The sequence below is a fragment of the Ctenopharyngodon idella genome, chromosome 5 (assembly GCF_019924925.1).
Source record: "Ctenopharyngodon idella isolate HZGC_01 chromosome 5, HZGC01, whole genome shotgun sequence".
Classification (NCBI taxonomy): domain Eukaryota; kingdom Metazoa; phylum Chordata; class Actinopteri; order Cypriniformes; family Xenocyprididae; genus Ctenopharyngodon; species Ctenopharyngodon idella.
The window spans coordinates 18387934-18405968 of record NC_067224.1 but is presented as its reverse complement, the minus strand read 5'-3'; the positions used below and the strand labels follow the sequence as shown (position 1 = coordinate 18405968).

The window sequence follows — 18035 nt, the reverse complement described above, 5'->3', positions numbered from 1 at the left end:
TGGGCTTTTCAGAAGGAGGGGCTTTGTAGAAATCAGCCAGACAGCCGGACTTTAGACAGACTGGAAATAGAGGTACTGCAATAATGTACAGTCTGTGAAAAAAATAGCACCAAATGACCCCTTTAAATGAGCCCCACTTTGTTAGTTTCTGAACAATTTTGTGTAATAAATAAAACACACATAATGCAATAATATACACTTGAAAAAAAATGTATTTTTTTTGCCCTTTTGATTTCATTACATTTTTATATTTATTATAGTTATATTATTAGTATGCCAGTTTGAGACTGAAAATGTTAAACTAATAAAGTTTTCTTTTTCATTTTATGTGATAATTTTATGATTTTTTTTTTCTCACAATACTACAACTTTTAGTTTTCATTAGATATTTCCATATTTTCAGGTCTAAATTATCCCCATTTTGTTGATTTCTAATAAGTTTGTGTAATTAAGTATTTCAAACTCATTAAGGAATTTAGTCAGGGGAAATCAGATTAATTTATTGAGTTATGCAGGATAAGAAAACCAAGTTTTGTTTACAACTGTGTGTGATAATGAGTTTTGTATCCTAAAAGCATTTTTGAATTAAAGATGCCTTTGATATTGAAACGAATAGGAAGCTGAGAAGAAAGCAGAGAGGAGATTCAATCTCCTGATTATTCACTGACAAATGCATTAAACATTTAACTCTCTCTGGTGTTTTCATTTGTTATCAAGGCTTCCAGAAAATATTTGGTTGTGGATTCAAACACTGGACTGTTTTATCAGCTCAATTCAATGGAATTTTTATGAGGCTGAAAAATGTATGCTTGCTTAACTCTGAGTAGAAGGAATGTTTGGAGGTGAGACATGTGTTCTGTACCTGTACATATGTTGTGACTGTTACCATATGTTAGATGAAAAGATAAAAGTAAATGAGGGGATGAGGGTTGGGTGATAAATAGAGCATCTGCTCTCCCAACAAGACCATAAGATCTGTTTTGGCAAGGGCCTTGCATTAAGTGGTAAGATTTATTGTAACCAATGACAATCACCTACATTTATGAACATATTTCATTTGTACACTGTCAAATCTGTCTGTCATAGTTATTTAAAGTTTATTCTCTAGAAATTTCCTTGGTTAGATAGACTTCAATTTTCTGTTCATTTCTGATAACAATTGGTCTTCTTTTGTTGTCCAAAGGCTGGTATGATTCGTACTGATTCTGATGAGTACTTCATTGAGCCTCTGGAGCGAGGAACACAGGAACATGAGGAGAGAGGAAGAGTTCATGTGGTGTATCGTAGGTCTGCAGTATTGCAAGCTCCTTCAGACATCTCCTTGGATTACCACCAGATTGGTACGTACCACTGGATTATTAAAGTCTTGTGTGCATCTGTTGATTCTAGCTGTGTCCTATTTCCTGTGTATGCCTTAGGCTTAGGGTTTTCCACAGCTCCATGTTGTAGAACATTAATAATGCTTGATTTATTTGATATTTTATGTCAGCACTTCCAAAAGGGGGTTCCAAAAGGGAGTTTTCACATTTAATGCCATAGAAGAACCATTCTTGGTTCCTCAACTAGTGTTGTCAAATTTTAAAAATGTGATGATACCAACATTACCCCCTAGCATTTTGAGTGCTGTTGAGCGGATTCTTAAACACCTCTGACTGGCCATTGTGTTCAACAGATATGTCTTTGATTGGCTACAAATTATCATTGTAGGCTACAATGATCAATGCTTCAAAAACATATGTGACACTGGACCATAAAACCATTCATAAGGGTAATTTTTAAGGGTGAGATTTATACATTATCTGAAAGCTGACTAAATAAGCTTTCCATTGATGTATGGTTTGTTAGGATAGGACAGAATTTGACTGAGATACAACTATTTGACAATCTGGAATCTGACGGTGCAAAAAAATCAAAATATTGAGAAAATTGCCTTTAAAGTTGTCCAAATGAAGTCCTTAGCAATGCATATCCACTCACAAAAATAAATTTTTGATATATTTATGGTAGGAAATTTACAAAATATCTTCATGGAACATGATCTTTGCTTAATATCCTAATGATTTTTGGCATAAAAGAAAAATCGATAATTTTGACCCATACAATGGCTATTGCTACAAATATACTCATGCTACTTATGACTGGTTCTGTGGTCCAGGGTCACATATTGTAAATAGACATCTTTGACACTCTTCACTGAGCGCTTACACAGATACACATGGTATATTTTATATTGCCTTTGCTCAAATGAAATCAAATGCATCATAGCACTTTTTAGAAATGTATGGCGTACTAAAGCATGCCAGAAAGTATGAAGTCAGACATTCTTTGTAGGTGGGCCAGCCCATTATTGCTGAACAGCATCTCCTCAGCCAGATCACATAAACCTTTTTACAAACCACCATCAGGGCGTGTGAATGACTGACAGCACTTTCAATTCACAGCCGACATTTTTTTTGTTGGAAGTAATTTTATAATCACGTTCAAACAGTGGGAAGCTCTGGGAAGTCAAGCCCTTTGTGCAGTCACGACCTTTCGAGATTTCCTCTCAATTCAGTCACTTCTAAAGAGTCAAGTGCTTGTGTGGTTGTAGCGGTTGCCATGGCGATGTGATGGCATTTCATTGTCCCAGGTGGGAAACATGCCGTAGGCAGAGATGATTACGCTCTCGCTCCTGTTGCTTAGATAATCACAGCGTGCTGCTTATAAGATGAGTAAAAGTCTTTTCTGTTTGGCCAGCAGACCTTAAAGTTATTGCCACTATCAAACCTATTGTGACTTTTCATGTACTACTTGTAAAAGCTAACAAATGTTTAGCTGTATGTGAATTACATAAAGGATGCAAGATCCATTTATATAGAAAAACCTCTCTCACCCAAAAATAAAAATTCTGTCATCATTTACTCACCCTTAAGTTGTTCTTTCATAGTATGAAAAAATAAAAAATAAAATACTATGGAAGTCAATGGGGTCCATCAACTGTTTGGTTGCCAACATTCTTTAAAATATCCTCTTTTGTGTTCAGCAGAAGAAAGAAATTCATACAGGTTTTGGAACGACTTGAGGGTGAGTAAATGATGACAGAATATTCATTTCATTATCCCTTTAAGCTAAGTTGACAGTGAGTTACTTGCCCATTGTATGGACATAACTGTATTTTTTAGCATAGTGTCCGCTTTATGATGGCTGGTCTCAGGGACATTGGAAATACAATAATCTAAAGATACTCAATTGCATGACTCATTCAGCTGTCTTTCAAAAGCATCTCCACTGAGCTAATTCAAATTATGGCCGGGTAGCAAGCTGTGTAGTTCTAAGAGAAGTGAGAAAGTTAATGCTGCTTAACCTTACGGTTATGTGTTATTTGAACTCCTTCTGTGATACACAGGTCAGCTGCTCACTCTCCTGACCAAAGAGAATTTCTCCTTCCCTAAGTGAACGTGTCTAGAGCTCTAAGAAAAGACCAAAGCATCTATCAGGTTACATTTGAAGGTGCGCAAGTGTCTTTCCTGTAGCTCAAACAGTATAGCATGGTGACGGCAATACCAAGGCTATAGGTTTGATTCTGTGTCTTTTATTTTGAGATTAGCAAAACATTATATTTAAAGATGCAGCTATTAGTTTAATTACCCATTAAAAACACATTAATAAATGTATATGTACATTTATAAATGTATAAATGTACAAGAAATAAGTTATGTTTTTGTGGAGAGTCATATGAGTAGTGTACAATTACAATGTAGACAATGTTTTTTTTTTTTTTTTTAGTTTTTAAATTATGTATGGTGCGGGTCACCCTCCTTGTGTATTTTGCCTTGTTGAAATGACACGACCTGCGGTGTTTCATTAAACGACTCACGCTCCTTGGCTAGGCTAGTAGCGTAGTGTTGTTTGACGATGCAAAGAGCGAAAATTACACAGTTGAACTTACTTACTATTGTGCTTTACTAAGGGTGTAACAGTACATGTATTCGTCCTGAACCGTCATGGTTCGGTGCATAAAGTCAGATGACGAATACAGTCATCTACACTCCAATCCAGAAGGGGGCGCGTGTGGTAATGCAACTCTGTTTGCTAACCGCCACAACAGGAAAAAGCACAGAATAGAGGAACAACTGCGTTTCAACTGCGGAAAGACATAGCATTACATTTACCTCAGGCCAGTCATTTAGTGTCCACCGCATGTTAGTTAAAAAAAAATTGAAAAATAATTTTATAATTAGAAGTTAATGCAAAACCTGCCTTATGTGCAATTGACATATTTTTATTTGAGTGTTGATTATTATATATAAAAATAAATAGCAACTGAATTTAATAGTTTGGGCTCTGTTGTTAATTGTAACAATTAATATTATATTCTTGCATGTGTAATTTTATCAACATTAAAAACAAGAACTCACAAAAGGTTTGTTTTGTATCAAGAGTTTGAATCTAAAATTGATCTCTATGCACCTTCTGTGCCAGGTTATTTGTTCTTCATGCTAGTAAATCTACAGTACATTGTCGAGAACTGCAGTAATGTAGCATGATCTGCAAAGGCAGCAGACTCTGACGTAACCTATAAGGACCCATATGCACGCTGCTTATAGAAATGGATTTAGTCAGTTTGACCTCAAAAAGATGTGGTATTTTGATTGGATGTCATGTATTTACGGCATTGTGTCATGAAATACATGCTCGGTTTTAATGTTATTTAAGGATGGGGAAGAATTAAATGAACGACAAAACTCAGCATTTTGTTCGCATACCCCCTCTGTACCCCAGTTTAGGAACCACTGGTTTACAGCATTAGCTGAGATCAATTTTTTTTATCCTTAAGAAAATGTTAATTATAATTGACTTTATTTAAAGAGAGAGAAACACATTGAACACATTTGTTCAACAAACCACTGTTTAATGAAAAAGAAGAAAAAAGAAGCAATTTTATGTTTAGTTTTCTCCCCCCTGCTGTTCCGAACCCGTACCGAACTGTGACTTAGGTACGTACCAAACCATCATGTTTGTGTACCATTACATGACTTGGATCTTTGAATCTCAATCAGCAAAATGAACTATTCTTTATTCAAGTAATTTCGTTCATTTGAGCAGAATTAAATTAAAGGTTTCATTTTCAATAGCCAGAGTATGTCTACTTGTGCAAACTCATATTCGAAAAAAATAAAAAATGATAATGCAGACAATGACAAATAATGAGAAACGGACATGATTAATTCAGGGTCTTCTGGTCTCAGTCATTTCTTGTCACATGAAAGCTGCATAGGCTCTGAGATTGCAGGAAACAGAAATGATAAGTTCACCTCCGAATCTTCTGGTCAGAGTTGCTCGTTCATGTGACAGCTTAGATTGGGTCTCTACAGGAAACAGAAATGGACTGCGCTTCTCAAAAGCACCGTAAGCCTAGGTAGACCGTAGAACAATTGACACAGATGGTTTCGATCAATTTAGCTCACAATACTTTTGAGAAACGCAGCCATGATTAGTTCACTTCTCCTAGAGTCTCTCCTCCAGTCCAAGTCGTTCATTGGTCACATGACCGCTACTCATCACTGTATGTATTTACGAATTATCATATTATTATCAAAAGATGTTTGTAATAAACAGTTTTATAAAGATGTTTAGGAATTATGAATTAATTCTGTATCCAGTAAAGAATATATGCGGCTGTCTTGTCATGTGACAAATGAACGAAAGAGACTTTGACAGGAGAAGATTTATTTTTCCTGTATAGAATCAGACTCTGAGCCTATGCTGCCACTTGAAAGAAGAAACGACTCGGACCTTATGACTTGGGAGGTGAACTAATCAATTCTGTTTCCTGTATAGAGCCTATGCGCTTTTCACATTAGTACGCAAATGCGTATTTGCGGCCAGCACAAAATGAACAAATCGCTCTCTGAGACACCGTTCATGATAGCACCTGCTAACACTAGATAAACAACTACTGACTGCAGATTTAACAGGGTTATTCAATTTACTGGTGGTTTTATTGATGAACTTTGAGCATTTGATGATGCCAAAGTTAATCTAAATGTAAAACAAAGTAAATGACCATGCACAACTTGTTTATATCCAGGTGTTTGAGAGCTAGATTTGAATTGCATTTCACGCTTACTTCTGCCTACACAGTTTAGTCCATAATGAGATTAGCAATGGGCTGTCTCTCCCTCAGTGTACACAATCCAGGCCATGTTGTTTTATTCAGTCAAACTCATTCTGTGATGTTGAGCTCTTCTTTAAATGAGCTTGATTGCACAGGGGAAAGAAGTAAATCATCTGAGCGATACTTCTTATCTGAGCCATACTCTACAAACACAGTTTTGGGTGTGAATAATGGTAAGTGTTCCCCAGGGCCACAGAATAAAAAGTGTCACTTAATGATTTTTACTTTCATGCAGATAAATACCAGCACATCGAGGACCATATTAAAAGCGGATGGAAAACTCCATTATCTATTTAACATGGGTACCACACAGCTTTATCAGCATGTCAGTGTGCAGTGGCTGTAATGGATGACAGCACGGCTCCTAAACGACACAGCAACAATTTAAAGCACAACTGTGATATTATGCCACAGAGTTGCCACAGAGTTCTCGCTTGTGATAACAAATCAGAAATTGCCATTGTAATCTACATTCAGTCTCCCTCCAAAGACTGTGAGTCATCCATCTGAAAGTTCATGAGGTCTGGGGAACAGATAACATCAGGACATTGATGAACCTATTTAGTGTAAATTGCAGGCCAGGCTGCTGGACACCTACTTTGTCTTGGTTGCAGTGCATGTTCTGTTTACTCCTTAAGTGATTTGTCACCGGCTGTAAAGATTGGCTCCAGTCCCTGGAGAAATGAGTTTAACCAAAGGGAATTACAATTACCGTGGCTGACAGCCACGGCATACCATGCTGAGTAAGGCACCTATTAGCATGCTGCAGTTGCTAGGCTTTCCAATTAAACATGTTAGATCAAAGACGAAGGAAGAGAGAAAAAGACTACGGTACCTCTGAAAATCCATGTCGGATTTGGTCTAGAAAGTGTAGAGGTGTAGCACTTTCTGTGTTTAACTCCAACCTGAGAGTATCTTGAGGTTTCAATCCAAATTTGGCAAATGGAAAATAGTTGTTTATATTTGAAATGAAGCCCACTGAGCTTGATGGAATTGGGGGAGCCTTAAATATACAAAAAACTGAGGAAAATGAAAACAGCCACTTAAACAGATAATCCCTCCACAATGCACAAGTGTATGGTGTCAGAAAATGTCAAGCCGAATATAAAAGGTAAGACAGACGTAGTGAGATAAAGAGACCTGTTATCTGAGGACGATTGAGACATTTTGTCAGCCTTAGTCCGCTTATCAGTGGTAGTACAACAGTTTTCCCTTTTGCTGTTTAAACTCTTCAGATCAGGACTTAATAGATTTTATTGTCTTTTCTTCATTGCTGTGCTGTGTTTTAGAGGATGCACTGAAATTTCAACCATCGAAACCATTAACAGATCAAAAAACAGAATCTTTAAAGGGAAATTTCACCCAAAAACAAAAAATCTGTCATCATTTACTCATCCTTACATCGTTTTAAAACTATATGACTTTATTTCTTTTGTGGAACACAAAATAAAAAAATATTTTTGATTAACTGTTTTTGTCCATACAATGCAACTCAGTAGGGTCCTTGCATTGGATTCCTTACTTTCATTGCATGAAAAAATAAATAAATAAATATGTAAATGATTTTTCACTTATGATTGAAATATCCCTTTAACATCACAATAATCATATTAAATGGAAATGGCAGCTGATGATTATGATATTTTACAGGAAAAACAATTACAATTGTATATCTTGTGGTCATAATTCGAATACAAATTAAGTTTACATTTAAAATTGTACACAAATTGTGTGACCATTCAAATACTTAAAAAAATTACATAACAAGATTTACCTCTTAGATAATGGCTTATTTAAAATGAGCATTTTTGGTATTGTCTTTCAGCCCAGTGGCTCCAGAATTTTGTTTCGGCCAAGAATTTACTACTTTTTTTTTTGTTTTTTTTTGTTTTTTTTTGTTTCATATGTTTCATCAGGCTGGAAGAGAGGAAAAGGTTATAGTGTGGATAGTATGTTCTAAAGCTTATTGTCCATCTGTTGTCTCCAGTGCTTTAGACCTTGTGTTCACTTAGTGAAAGCTGCAGAAGCAAGGACAGTTGGCTTCTCTGACACATTAGGGATCAGCAGAGTAAAGCTATGTGGTTAAGCAGTGAACACAAGGGGCTAAATTGTGAGTAATGGCATCCCTGAAAGAGCCATTCCAAAGTCCCCTCCTCTTCCATTGTGCTGTCAAAGACATCAACATAAATATTTCCCACATCAGGAATAAAAGACCTTTAAAGTGCCTTTTCATTGGACAAAATAGAAAGCTAGCTTCTTTCCCAGCCTACATGGTCACAGTGAAACCCACTGCTGACACACAAAGACACATAAGCATGTCAAATTTGCTCTAGCACTTCTGAGTAGGAAGTTCTTAGAGTCTTAATTGGTATAAACAAAGTCATAAAAGATGATATTTGCATTTGCCTGGAGGCGGTTGGCATCCTCTTAGAAAACACTTTGTAGTTTAGCTGATTAGCAGCTTGTTGCCATCTATGTGCATTTGCCAGAGATTTCATCATGACCCTATTGGAAATTTCTTGATCAGGGATCTTAGCAAAGTAGATGATAAAAGCAACATTATGTTATTAAGCAAAATTCTTATGTTCACAGGATAGGAAATATTGTTTAGGCTTTTAGTTTTTTATTTATTTATTTTTTTTACTTGCACTGTATCCACTTTAATAAGTAAAGTGTGGTCCATTACAGAATGAAACATGGCTTCTAGCATTACTTACTAGCCCACTATGATGTGTTAAGATGCAAAATGTCATGGCTAAAAGAACCCAGAGCCCTTTGAGACAAATTTTGCCAGTTGCAGCACTTCATTTGAATAATTCAAATATGGCACACATAATAAATAATCTTAGAATAAGTCAGTCTTTAACAAGTGTGAATTCAGCATGCCTTTGGGCAAACTTGATGTATACTGTTTGGTTTGAATATCCTACAAACAAGTTTAACACGGGGTACAAAGCTGATCTTGCTTGGGGAACTCACATGTTTTAAAACTAAATGCTTTAGTTGAAGCAGAAAACCGTAAACATATATCTGCTCATGTTATAATATTGTTTGATGAGAATGAATGAATTCTCATCAAACAATTCATTCAGTTTTTGGTTTCCATAATTATTCCTGAAGGTTTGTACCGTGGCTGATTCTGATCCTTGAGTCAAAGAAAGAATTACGTGCTTCCATTAGTTATTCTTGGCTAAAGCCTCTTTTTGTAATGAAATATTAATGTTTAATTCAGCCATGTATGATGGAAAGTGGGCTTCTCAGCTGAGGAGCTACTCATGTTTATTAAGCTAAAAGCCACACAATGAATTCCGATAAATGGCTAATGAAAAATTATAAAAAATTGAGTTCATGTATATCAGCTATTCCTCGTGTTCAGAAATGTGCACAAGTTTAAATTGGAACCACTAAACAGAGCTTATTCTGCCAATTTTGGCCTTTTTGTCAGATAGCTAGAGAAATATGTGCAGCCCTCCAATTCTCCATCGGAGACCCTTTTCGAAGTTCATCTCCAGCCAGTCAACAGGAGAATATTGTGTCTAATGTGTGGCACAATTATCCTCTCAAATGAACTGCTCTGTGAAATGAATCATTCACGCACTATTCTTTCCATATTCCCTTTTGAAAATAATTTGTAATAGTTGATAAATCTTTTCCATGAGCCATTGTTATCATTATCCTAAAGCCTTGGCTCTGAAGTGTGTCAAGTCGAGGACAACCTTGAAAGCAGTTTCACAACATTTGAATGTTTCATTAGAGTATTACTCTGTGAGTCTAGGTTCCATTGAATCACCCCTGTGCCATGCCATCTGGCAGTGAAAAAGGACTGGTTTTATTGCCATTCCACAATGCCTTTCTTCTTTCCTGTCTGTGCAAGGATTGCTGGAATTAGATACCGGCAAATAGACGGAATTCTTAGAATTCTTGGCCAACAGAGTGATGTCATAACCACTGAGTATTTTATTCCATGAGTAATTTATTAACAGAAATAAAAGAAAATAGGGAAATCTTTAGGGGCTGGCAGAGATCATGCCCAGTGAGGGTTATCGTCAAAGAACGTATTCCTGTTGAGACACTAATGTGGATATATTATGCAGTGGGTTTCTTTTTATGCCCCTGCTTAAATAGCTTCTGGCTTTTATGCCGTTTTAAATGAGCAAAAACCACCTGCAAGGAAGGAAGACTTTGCATTTGCGCTGTTATCAGCTGGTTTACTTTATGGAAAGGTCTTTGTGAATGTAAATTGACTGTTGTAAATGTTTATTGTGGAATTAATGTTTTTTTTTTTTTTAATGGACTAATGTTTATTGTGCTGCTCCTAATGACATTTTCTTATTTTTAACGTTTTTCACTTGCTTTCTAGCAAGAATTTCACTTTTTGAATGCACCTGGCTTAACTTATTCAAGGCTTAATATTAGGTTCTATCTGCATGTTCGTCAATGTGGCCACATCTGTTTTTGTTTTGGGGAGGCAAAATGTTGTCTGGGAAAGAACTTCATGGCCTGTTTGTCTCTCTCCTTGTGTGTGTGTGTGTGTGTCTGGGGTGTTTACATCTGGGTTGTTAAGAGGTCATTCCCATGGGCCATTCCATGCCAGAAAACAAAGCGTAACATGCAATAGAAGTGGCGCAGCGTCTCTGTGTAGTCGTCAAACATGACACATCCCATCATCCTTCAAGCTTCCTGCATTCAGTGAAGCGTAATGGGCAGTATTTGTTGAGGATATCACACCACATGAGGTTTTCATCCTCAAGAATGAATTATAGACGTTCATTCTTTTACTTTCACGGTGCGCTGTGCAAGGCTGACAGAAGGCCTTTGAGAGCTGAACCCAATGACACCAACTGTTTTTATATTATACGTACAGCATAAACAACACTATATCAGCATGACAGGAAAGTGCTCTCCTCTTTCCCCTCCTGACTTTCAAGGATATTGTGTTTTGAGACAGCGGTGCGATTTAGCTGTCATATGTCCTATCAGTTTCACAGATATTTGAAAGGCTGTAATGAGAGCTTGAGTACACTTCTGATTTTAATGAAAAGCATAATACACTTAAACAGTATCTTATGAGCAAAAGTGCTGTTGTACAGAATATTATGTGGCCACATACCTAAAGTCTAATCACTGTACTTGTATTTAGCAAAACAGCACAAATGTAAATGGGAAGTTGTTTTTGTACAACAATAAACTTAGAGAGTACAATAACTTGAATATCAGAACAAAAATGGTTATTTGTTTCAAATATTTTTTTCTGTACTAATAGATTGGAATTATGGCAAAACATCAAGCTTTGCATGTTTCCAATCAACACACAGACAAAAATTCAGTTTGGAACAGTGTATGTGAGTGGAGCAGAATGGGAGAGATTTCCCATTCCTGCTCAAAGAGTTCTGTTGTTACCTGCTCCACTTCAGGCTTTCTGGCTACTTTCTCACTACGATGATGCAGGAAAAAGAAAAACTCTTCTCTGACTGTACATTTGTGATCATGGTCCCTATTTTAATGATCTAGGCGCATGGTCTGAAGCCCATGGCGCAGGTGCACTTAGGGCGTGTCTGAATCCTCTTTTGCTTAACGACGGAAAAAATGGTCTGTGCGCCAGGCACATGGTCCAAAAGGGTTGTACCTAGTCTCTTAATGAGGCATGGGTGTGTTTTGAGCGTAACGTTCAATAAACCAATCAGAGTCTCGTCTCCCATTCCCTTTAAAAACCAGATGCGCTTGCACCATGGCGGATTGCTATGTACATGGCAGAATTTGCAAGTGGAAAGACTGAACGCTTCTCCAGAGAGGAATCCTTTTATTTTTAATATTTAAAAATGTTTGTGCTTATCCCTGTGAGTGCAAAAAGCAGAGTGTTTGAACGTCGTGCACCCGCCTATAGGCACATATTACTAATGCACCCTTTAAATAAAAAATAAAAAAAAGTTTTTAGGACCAGGTTTTTGTTGGTCAAAGTTGCCTCAAAATAGCAACGTGCCAACAATATGCACCTAAACACACTTCATTTTCAGACCAGCAGACCCATGGGCGAACAGATGGGCGTGAATGCATTTGCTATTTAAACCAGGTGGGCGCTGGACGTGAAAATGATAACTACGTCAGGCTGAAACTAGCAAAAAAACACTTGCGTCGCACCTGGCATAACATTGTGCCGGGTGTATATAAGGCCCTATGTGTCTGTGTAGTCCAAAGATCATAGACTTATATATAGTGTACTGCAAAGTTCATAGTGGAAATGAATTATATTATATCAAAGAATCCTGAAAAAAGTTCTACAGTTTCTACAAAAAATAAAGAATAATAAAATAAATAAATAAATAATGAATAAATGGTAAGCAGCACAATTTTTTTTTAGCATTGATAATAAGACATGTTTCTTTAGTTAGCACCAAATCAGCATATTACAATGATTTCTGAAGGATCATGTGACAGTGAAGACTGGAGTAATGATGCTGACAATTCAGCTTTGCCATCACAGCAATAAATTACATTTTGAAATATGTTCAAATAGAAAACAGTTTATATTAATATTTCATGCTTACCACTGTCTTTACTGTATTTTTTTTTTTTTATCAAATGAATGCAGCCTTGGTGACCATAAGAGACTTATTTCAAAAACATTAAAAAATCCTACTGACCATAAAGATTTTTTTTTTTTCTGGGTAAATATATTTACGAAGCTGTGTGTGGTCTTGTTTAAACTACTAAACTACTACAAAGGGTTTTTAGAGAGCAATGCTGTCTATTGTGCAATAAACGCTTGAGGCCAAAAATACGAATTATCCCTCATAATCAAACATGACAGCCCAGGGTTTGCCACGCATTGAAAAGCCTTGAATTATGCACAAAATAATTGAACAGCCAGAATGAACTCACCAGCCCAATGTACGAATCCATAGTTGACCATTATATATTTGCCCAGCTGCATGTGTTTTAGTAACAGCTGTGAGTATTCATTTCATACAGTATCATATATATATATATATATATATATATATATATATATATATAGTGTTCATAGACATCTTTGAATATTTGAATCCTGTTCATTCTTAAAGTTCTTAAGAATCAGTAAGAAAAGAAGAACGTTTGACATTCAGTATATGTTCATTCTGAACTGCAGGCTGAATGGGATAATAATTAAAACTGTTTTACTTCATAACTGCTTTCACAGTGGAAGAAAATGAATTAACACCAGAAATCACAGATAACATCAAGTCTCAGTGGGATAAAGAAAATAATTTTTCTCGCCCACCTTAATAGATTCAGTGTGGCTAAAGAGCTATAAGAGATATACAGAGAAATGTACAGAGACCGTTTGAACAAACAGAAAAAGATAAGAATTAATTAATCAAGAAGAAATATCTCACAAGAAGATTTTTAGAGTCGCAATTAAAAGTTAAAGATCACCTGACAGCCTCAAACAAGGCCAAGTGTGTTCATGAAGTACAGTAAACCCCCTGCTGCCATACTCCAGCTTTAGGAGGCCGGCGTTTGCTAACTCAGCTGCTCTCGTTTACAAGAGTTCTCTTATTTCCTAATAAAGAGTTAAAGTAGCTCCCAGCACATTGGATCACAGCTAGTGGTGTAATACTTTAGCGCCACGTGGAAGAATTCCATCAAAACTGCCTCCTGCAGCATCTTTTGATCCCGATGCTGTTTGTTGTTAGCACACTGTTGCCTGCTAATTCTTTATACTTCCAGGGAAGGAAAACCACCTTCGCCCATCAAAGAGATGTTCGTTAATCCTCTCACAAGTTTTCTGTAAGGAGAGCAGAGGGATCTATTTTCTAAACCAAGATAGAACAGGAGGGAAAAAAGCGAAATCCAGTCACACTGCTCTTGTCGAGATATACTGCATAGAAGCTTTTTACATCCTTGCATAAAACGGTAATTGGATTCATAGATGGTTTTAGCATGCCCAATTTGTTTATCAAATAATGTCAGAGTAAGCGGATTTCATGATGATAAAGGGGCTGTGTACTGTCAACTCAATTTGATCATTTTGTCCCACTAAGAATGCTTTCATCTTGACAGCGTGTGCATTTTTTACTTTCAATACATGTAATCATCTGAAATTGAGCTTTTATGTAGACTCTTTCTATTTTTTGTAGACTCCTGTAGACTTTTACTCTGGGAGCAAAATTAATGTGATTTTCAGCACTCTGAAATATGGTGAGGCTCATGGTGCTCCAAAAGTTTCTTTGTGCCATTGTTTTAAAAGATGCCATGTATGCATCCAGTTTCTCCTCCACAGCAGTCTGCAGCCTCTTGAGTTTTTATTGTGCGGAGCGTGGATGGCAAGGCAAACCCACTCGTGTTTTACGAGTGAAGAATCAAAATGAGATCGAGTTGAGGTGAACACAAACACATGTTTGTTTTTCTGTCATGGTATGGACCTTACTTTGACTTCTGTTGTTGTTTTATGAGGTAATGATATTTTCTGTCCTCTAATTAGAGGAGTGTTGCTAGATAAATCCTTGTCTGATAAAAAATTTGAAAAATAAAATATTGAAAATAAAATATTAATTGATTAATAATATCTATTTCTGATAATCCCTGGTTGCTGTTTACTCATTAAACTCATGGCCATGAGAAAAAAGCATGCAACATAAGGATGTCGTTACCACAGCAACACGACACATTATCCAAATTATTATCGACAAAACTAAGTGAACCTAACATTTCTCTTCCCGGTCACCATAGTAATGGAATATTAATGCATTACGTTTGAAAATAACTTTCGTTTTCGTTTGAAAATAACTTTCCCCAACACTGCTCATAAATATAGCTGATAAATCCTTGTCTGATGATGGAGAGATTACCATATACCAACCATTTTCTCTGATATATTTCAGAAATTTTATTGAGTGTTTTCAATCAGCTGTTCAGAATATGAACTAGCAATGGCAGATTCATGAATGAATCACTTGGTCAAACGGTTTTGCAAAAAGCTCTAAAGTTGTTTGCAATTTAGTTTGATTGATTCTGACACTTTACTTATGCACTGAAACAAAACGACAGCTGGATGAGGTGATATTTACCTACAGTACAGTAGGAACAAAACTTGCAAATGTAGAAGACACTGAAGTAGCTCTGTATTGCATGTGTAGTCGTTGTTTTTTTTTTTTTTTACCTACTTCATGGATTACCACACTTTGAGCTGCAGTCAGTTTTGCAGTCTAGACATGGTAGATTTCCACTGGTGATCTGGATGGTCTCATTTGCCATCACAAGTCATTTTTAGAATTGGGGCCGGCGGGTTACGCAGGTTTGCCATGTGTGTGCTATCCTCGCTTTGCCATTTGTGAATGGCAGCCCCTCAGGAGAATGAGGGTGTGCATGGAGACTCTGTGGACCAGGGAACCTGCAAGGGACACACGGCACGTCTGAGCATGAGGGGAAGCCCTGTGCTTTTTGAAGTGGAACCTCAGAGATGTGTTTACTCTTCTGGGAGCTGGGCCACACAAGAATGCATGTGTCATGACGGGATGTAGGAGCCGAGGAATGTTCCTCACAATCCCCACACTGTAGACCAGAGCCAGCCAAAGAGCAAGATGTTTAGAATATTTATTTTAGCATAAGTGTTTAAAAAAGACATTGGTTTATACCCTGGATTGATGTTGGATCATGAAGAACTCTTGTTAGGATTGCTTTCTGTTGTTCTTGGCTGGCATCCACTTGCACTCTGTGAAGAAGAAAAAAAAAAACAACTTGCAAGATGCTAGTTCATAGTAATGCAAAGAGGCCCGTAAGAGGTTTAATATGGTGGTGTTGTCAAATGATGAAGATGAGGTACTTTTTTGAGACTAACCATTTTGTCTTGCAGAGCCTGAATTGGATGCGCCAAGGGTGCTGGACAATATTGCTAAACAAGTCAAAAAGAAAGTCAGGAAACGGAGGCACGCTGGTGACGATGACTACAATATTGAGGTGCTGCTTGGAGTAGATGATTCTGTTGTCCGTTTTCATGGGAAAGAGCATGTGCAGAACTATCTCCTCACCCTCATGAACATTGTGAGTATCCTATCATTCTTAGCAGGGCTCAACAGGATTGATTGATTGATTCATTCATTCATTGATTCATTCATTGCCACACTATTATTTGCCACACACACACACACAAACACAAACACACACACACACACACACACACACACACACATTATCATTAACCCTTAAACGCATACCTCAGGTCTTTAGTGACCCAGGATGTCATTCACTTCCGTCCTCCTCATTCATTTTATAAAGTTAAGACATCAACCTTCTTAGTAATCCTCAATCAATTCATTAAAAACAATATTACATTTAAAAAAATAAAATGCCTGTTTTCAATTTTTTTTTTTTTTTTTTTTTTGGTAAAAATTGTATAGGGTTGCTAATGACCCAAGGTGTCTAACACTTCAAGTATATTTTTTTCTGCACAATAATTGAATCTTTGATGACTAAATTCACCTTTATTCCACAAGGTGACAATATCTAATACACAATGATGAAGTGACGTTTCACTCATATTTACAGCAGGCAGAAAACAAAACAATAGGAAGTATCATCAGCAAAACCTAAATAGCTCAACGATTTACTGCAGAGCAAGTACTGAACGCAATCAAATATTAGTGTGACTGTCACTTGATGGTGAATGTAGTGTGACTGTCACTATTATTACTTGATGCTGAATGTACTGGAAAATTAGTTCTGACGAGGACTAAAACTGAACCCTTCCAAGCTCCAAAAGGTAACAAAATATGCTTTATTTTATTCTTCTGAAATTGTTACTCTAATATCAGGAGAGTTTTATATTATCGCGACAGGTGGAGATCCATCCGTGATAGATAAAGGTCCGGGTCACTAAAGACCCGAATATGTAATAATCATTAGCTAAACATTCATGCATTTAAGGGTTAAAAATATTAATAAATAAATAACATATGGTTATTGTTATTAATATTTACTTTATTGTTAAAAATATTTTAAAATAGTTTAAAATTGTTTTATGAACAATTCACTATATTTTAACATGCAGTTTTAAACCGCCCATATTTACTGGCATTCCCCTCAACTGGCACAAAACTGTCTCACACTGGCCCCTGACCATCAGGCCATCTTTTTTGTTGAGCAACCAATTTTCTTCTTCCTCATAAAACCTATTAACTCTCTCCTCCTGGCTCAGTCCTCTGACACACTTAAATGGAAGGCACAGGTGCCTAAGTGTTTTTACTATTTTATAAATTCATTTCAAGATGATTGCTGATGACAAAATACCTCTCTACTGGACTACAGAAAGTGGATGGTGGCAGTCAACATTTGCTTATACGCAAATGTGTCATTAAACTGCAGCTGTAAAGAGATTGACCTCATATGAGGAGTGAAATTGTCCAGATGTGGTCCTGTTTTTGGAGGAAAAGCTCATTCTTAGGCTAGCACAAAACAAAAACTGAATATCCATTGTTATCAACTGAATATCCATTTTGTAAATGACGCTGTTCTGAGGAGAGTTTTGAAACATGACCACAGATGCACTGTGTAATCTGTGGAGATAATAGCATCTGTAATCAGGCTTTATAGATTCAGCACATAAATTATAGACTTCATTTGTGGACACACAGTGCCTTTAAGCTCCTTATGTCTAATGTATTTGGTGCCTTTCTACTGACTGCATAATGTTACAGGATCACGTGCAACCTATCCTTAGTTTTGCTTAAACAATTTGCAAGAATTCAGGTCAAAATATTCAAAGGAAAGCTCTACTTTCTTTTGTGGAGGAATTTGCTTTTTCATCATGTTTTTTCAACACAAAAGGCATAGATAAAATGTGGCGTACTTGAGGATGTGGCTGAGAAATAAAGTAGCTACGAAATGGCTATGACTATACACT

At 36.6% G+C, this 18035-nt stretch overlaps 1 protein-coding gene across 1 annotated transcript in view; it reads left to right on the top strand.

Moving 5' to 3' along the window:
- The window catches only part of adamts3 (ADAM metallopeptidase with thrombospondin type 1 motif, 3), a 101386-nt gene that overhangs the window by 16711 nt on the left and 66640 nt on the right, over positions 1-18035 (top strand). Inside the window, 2 exon segments of the mRNA XM_051894888.1 lie at positions 1184-1340; positions 15990-16177. Coding sequence (XP_051750848.1) covers positions 1184-1340; positions 15990-16177 — 345 coding nt within the window.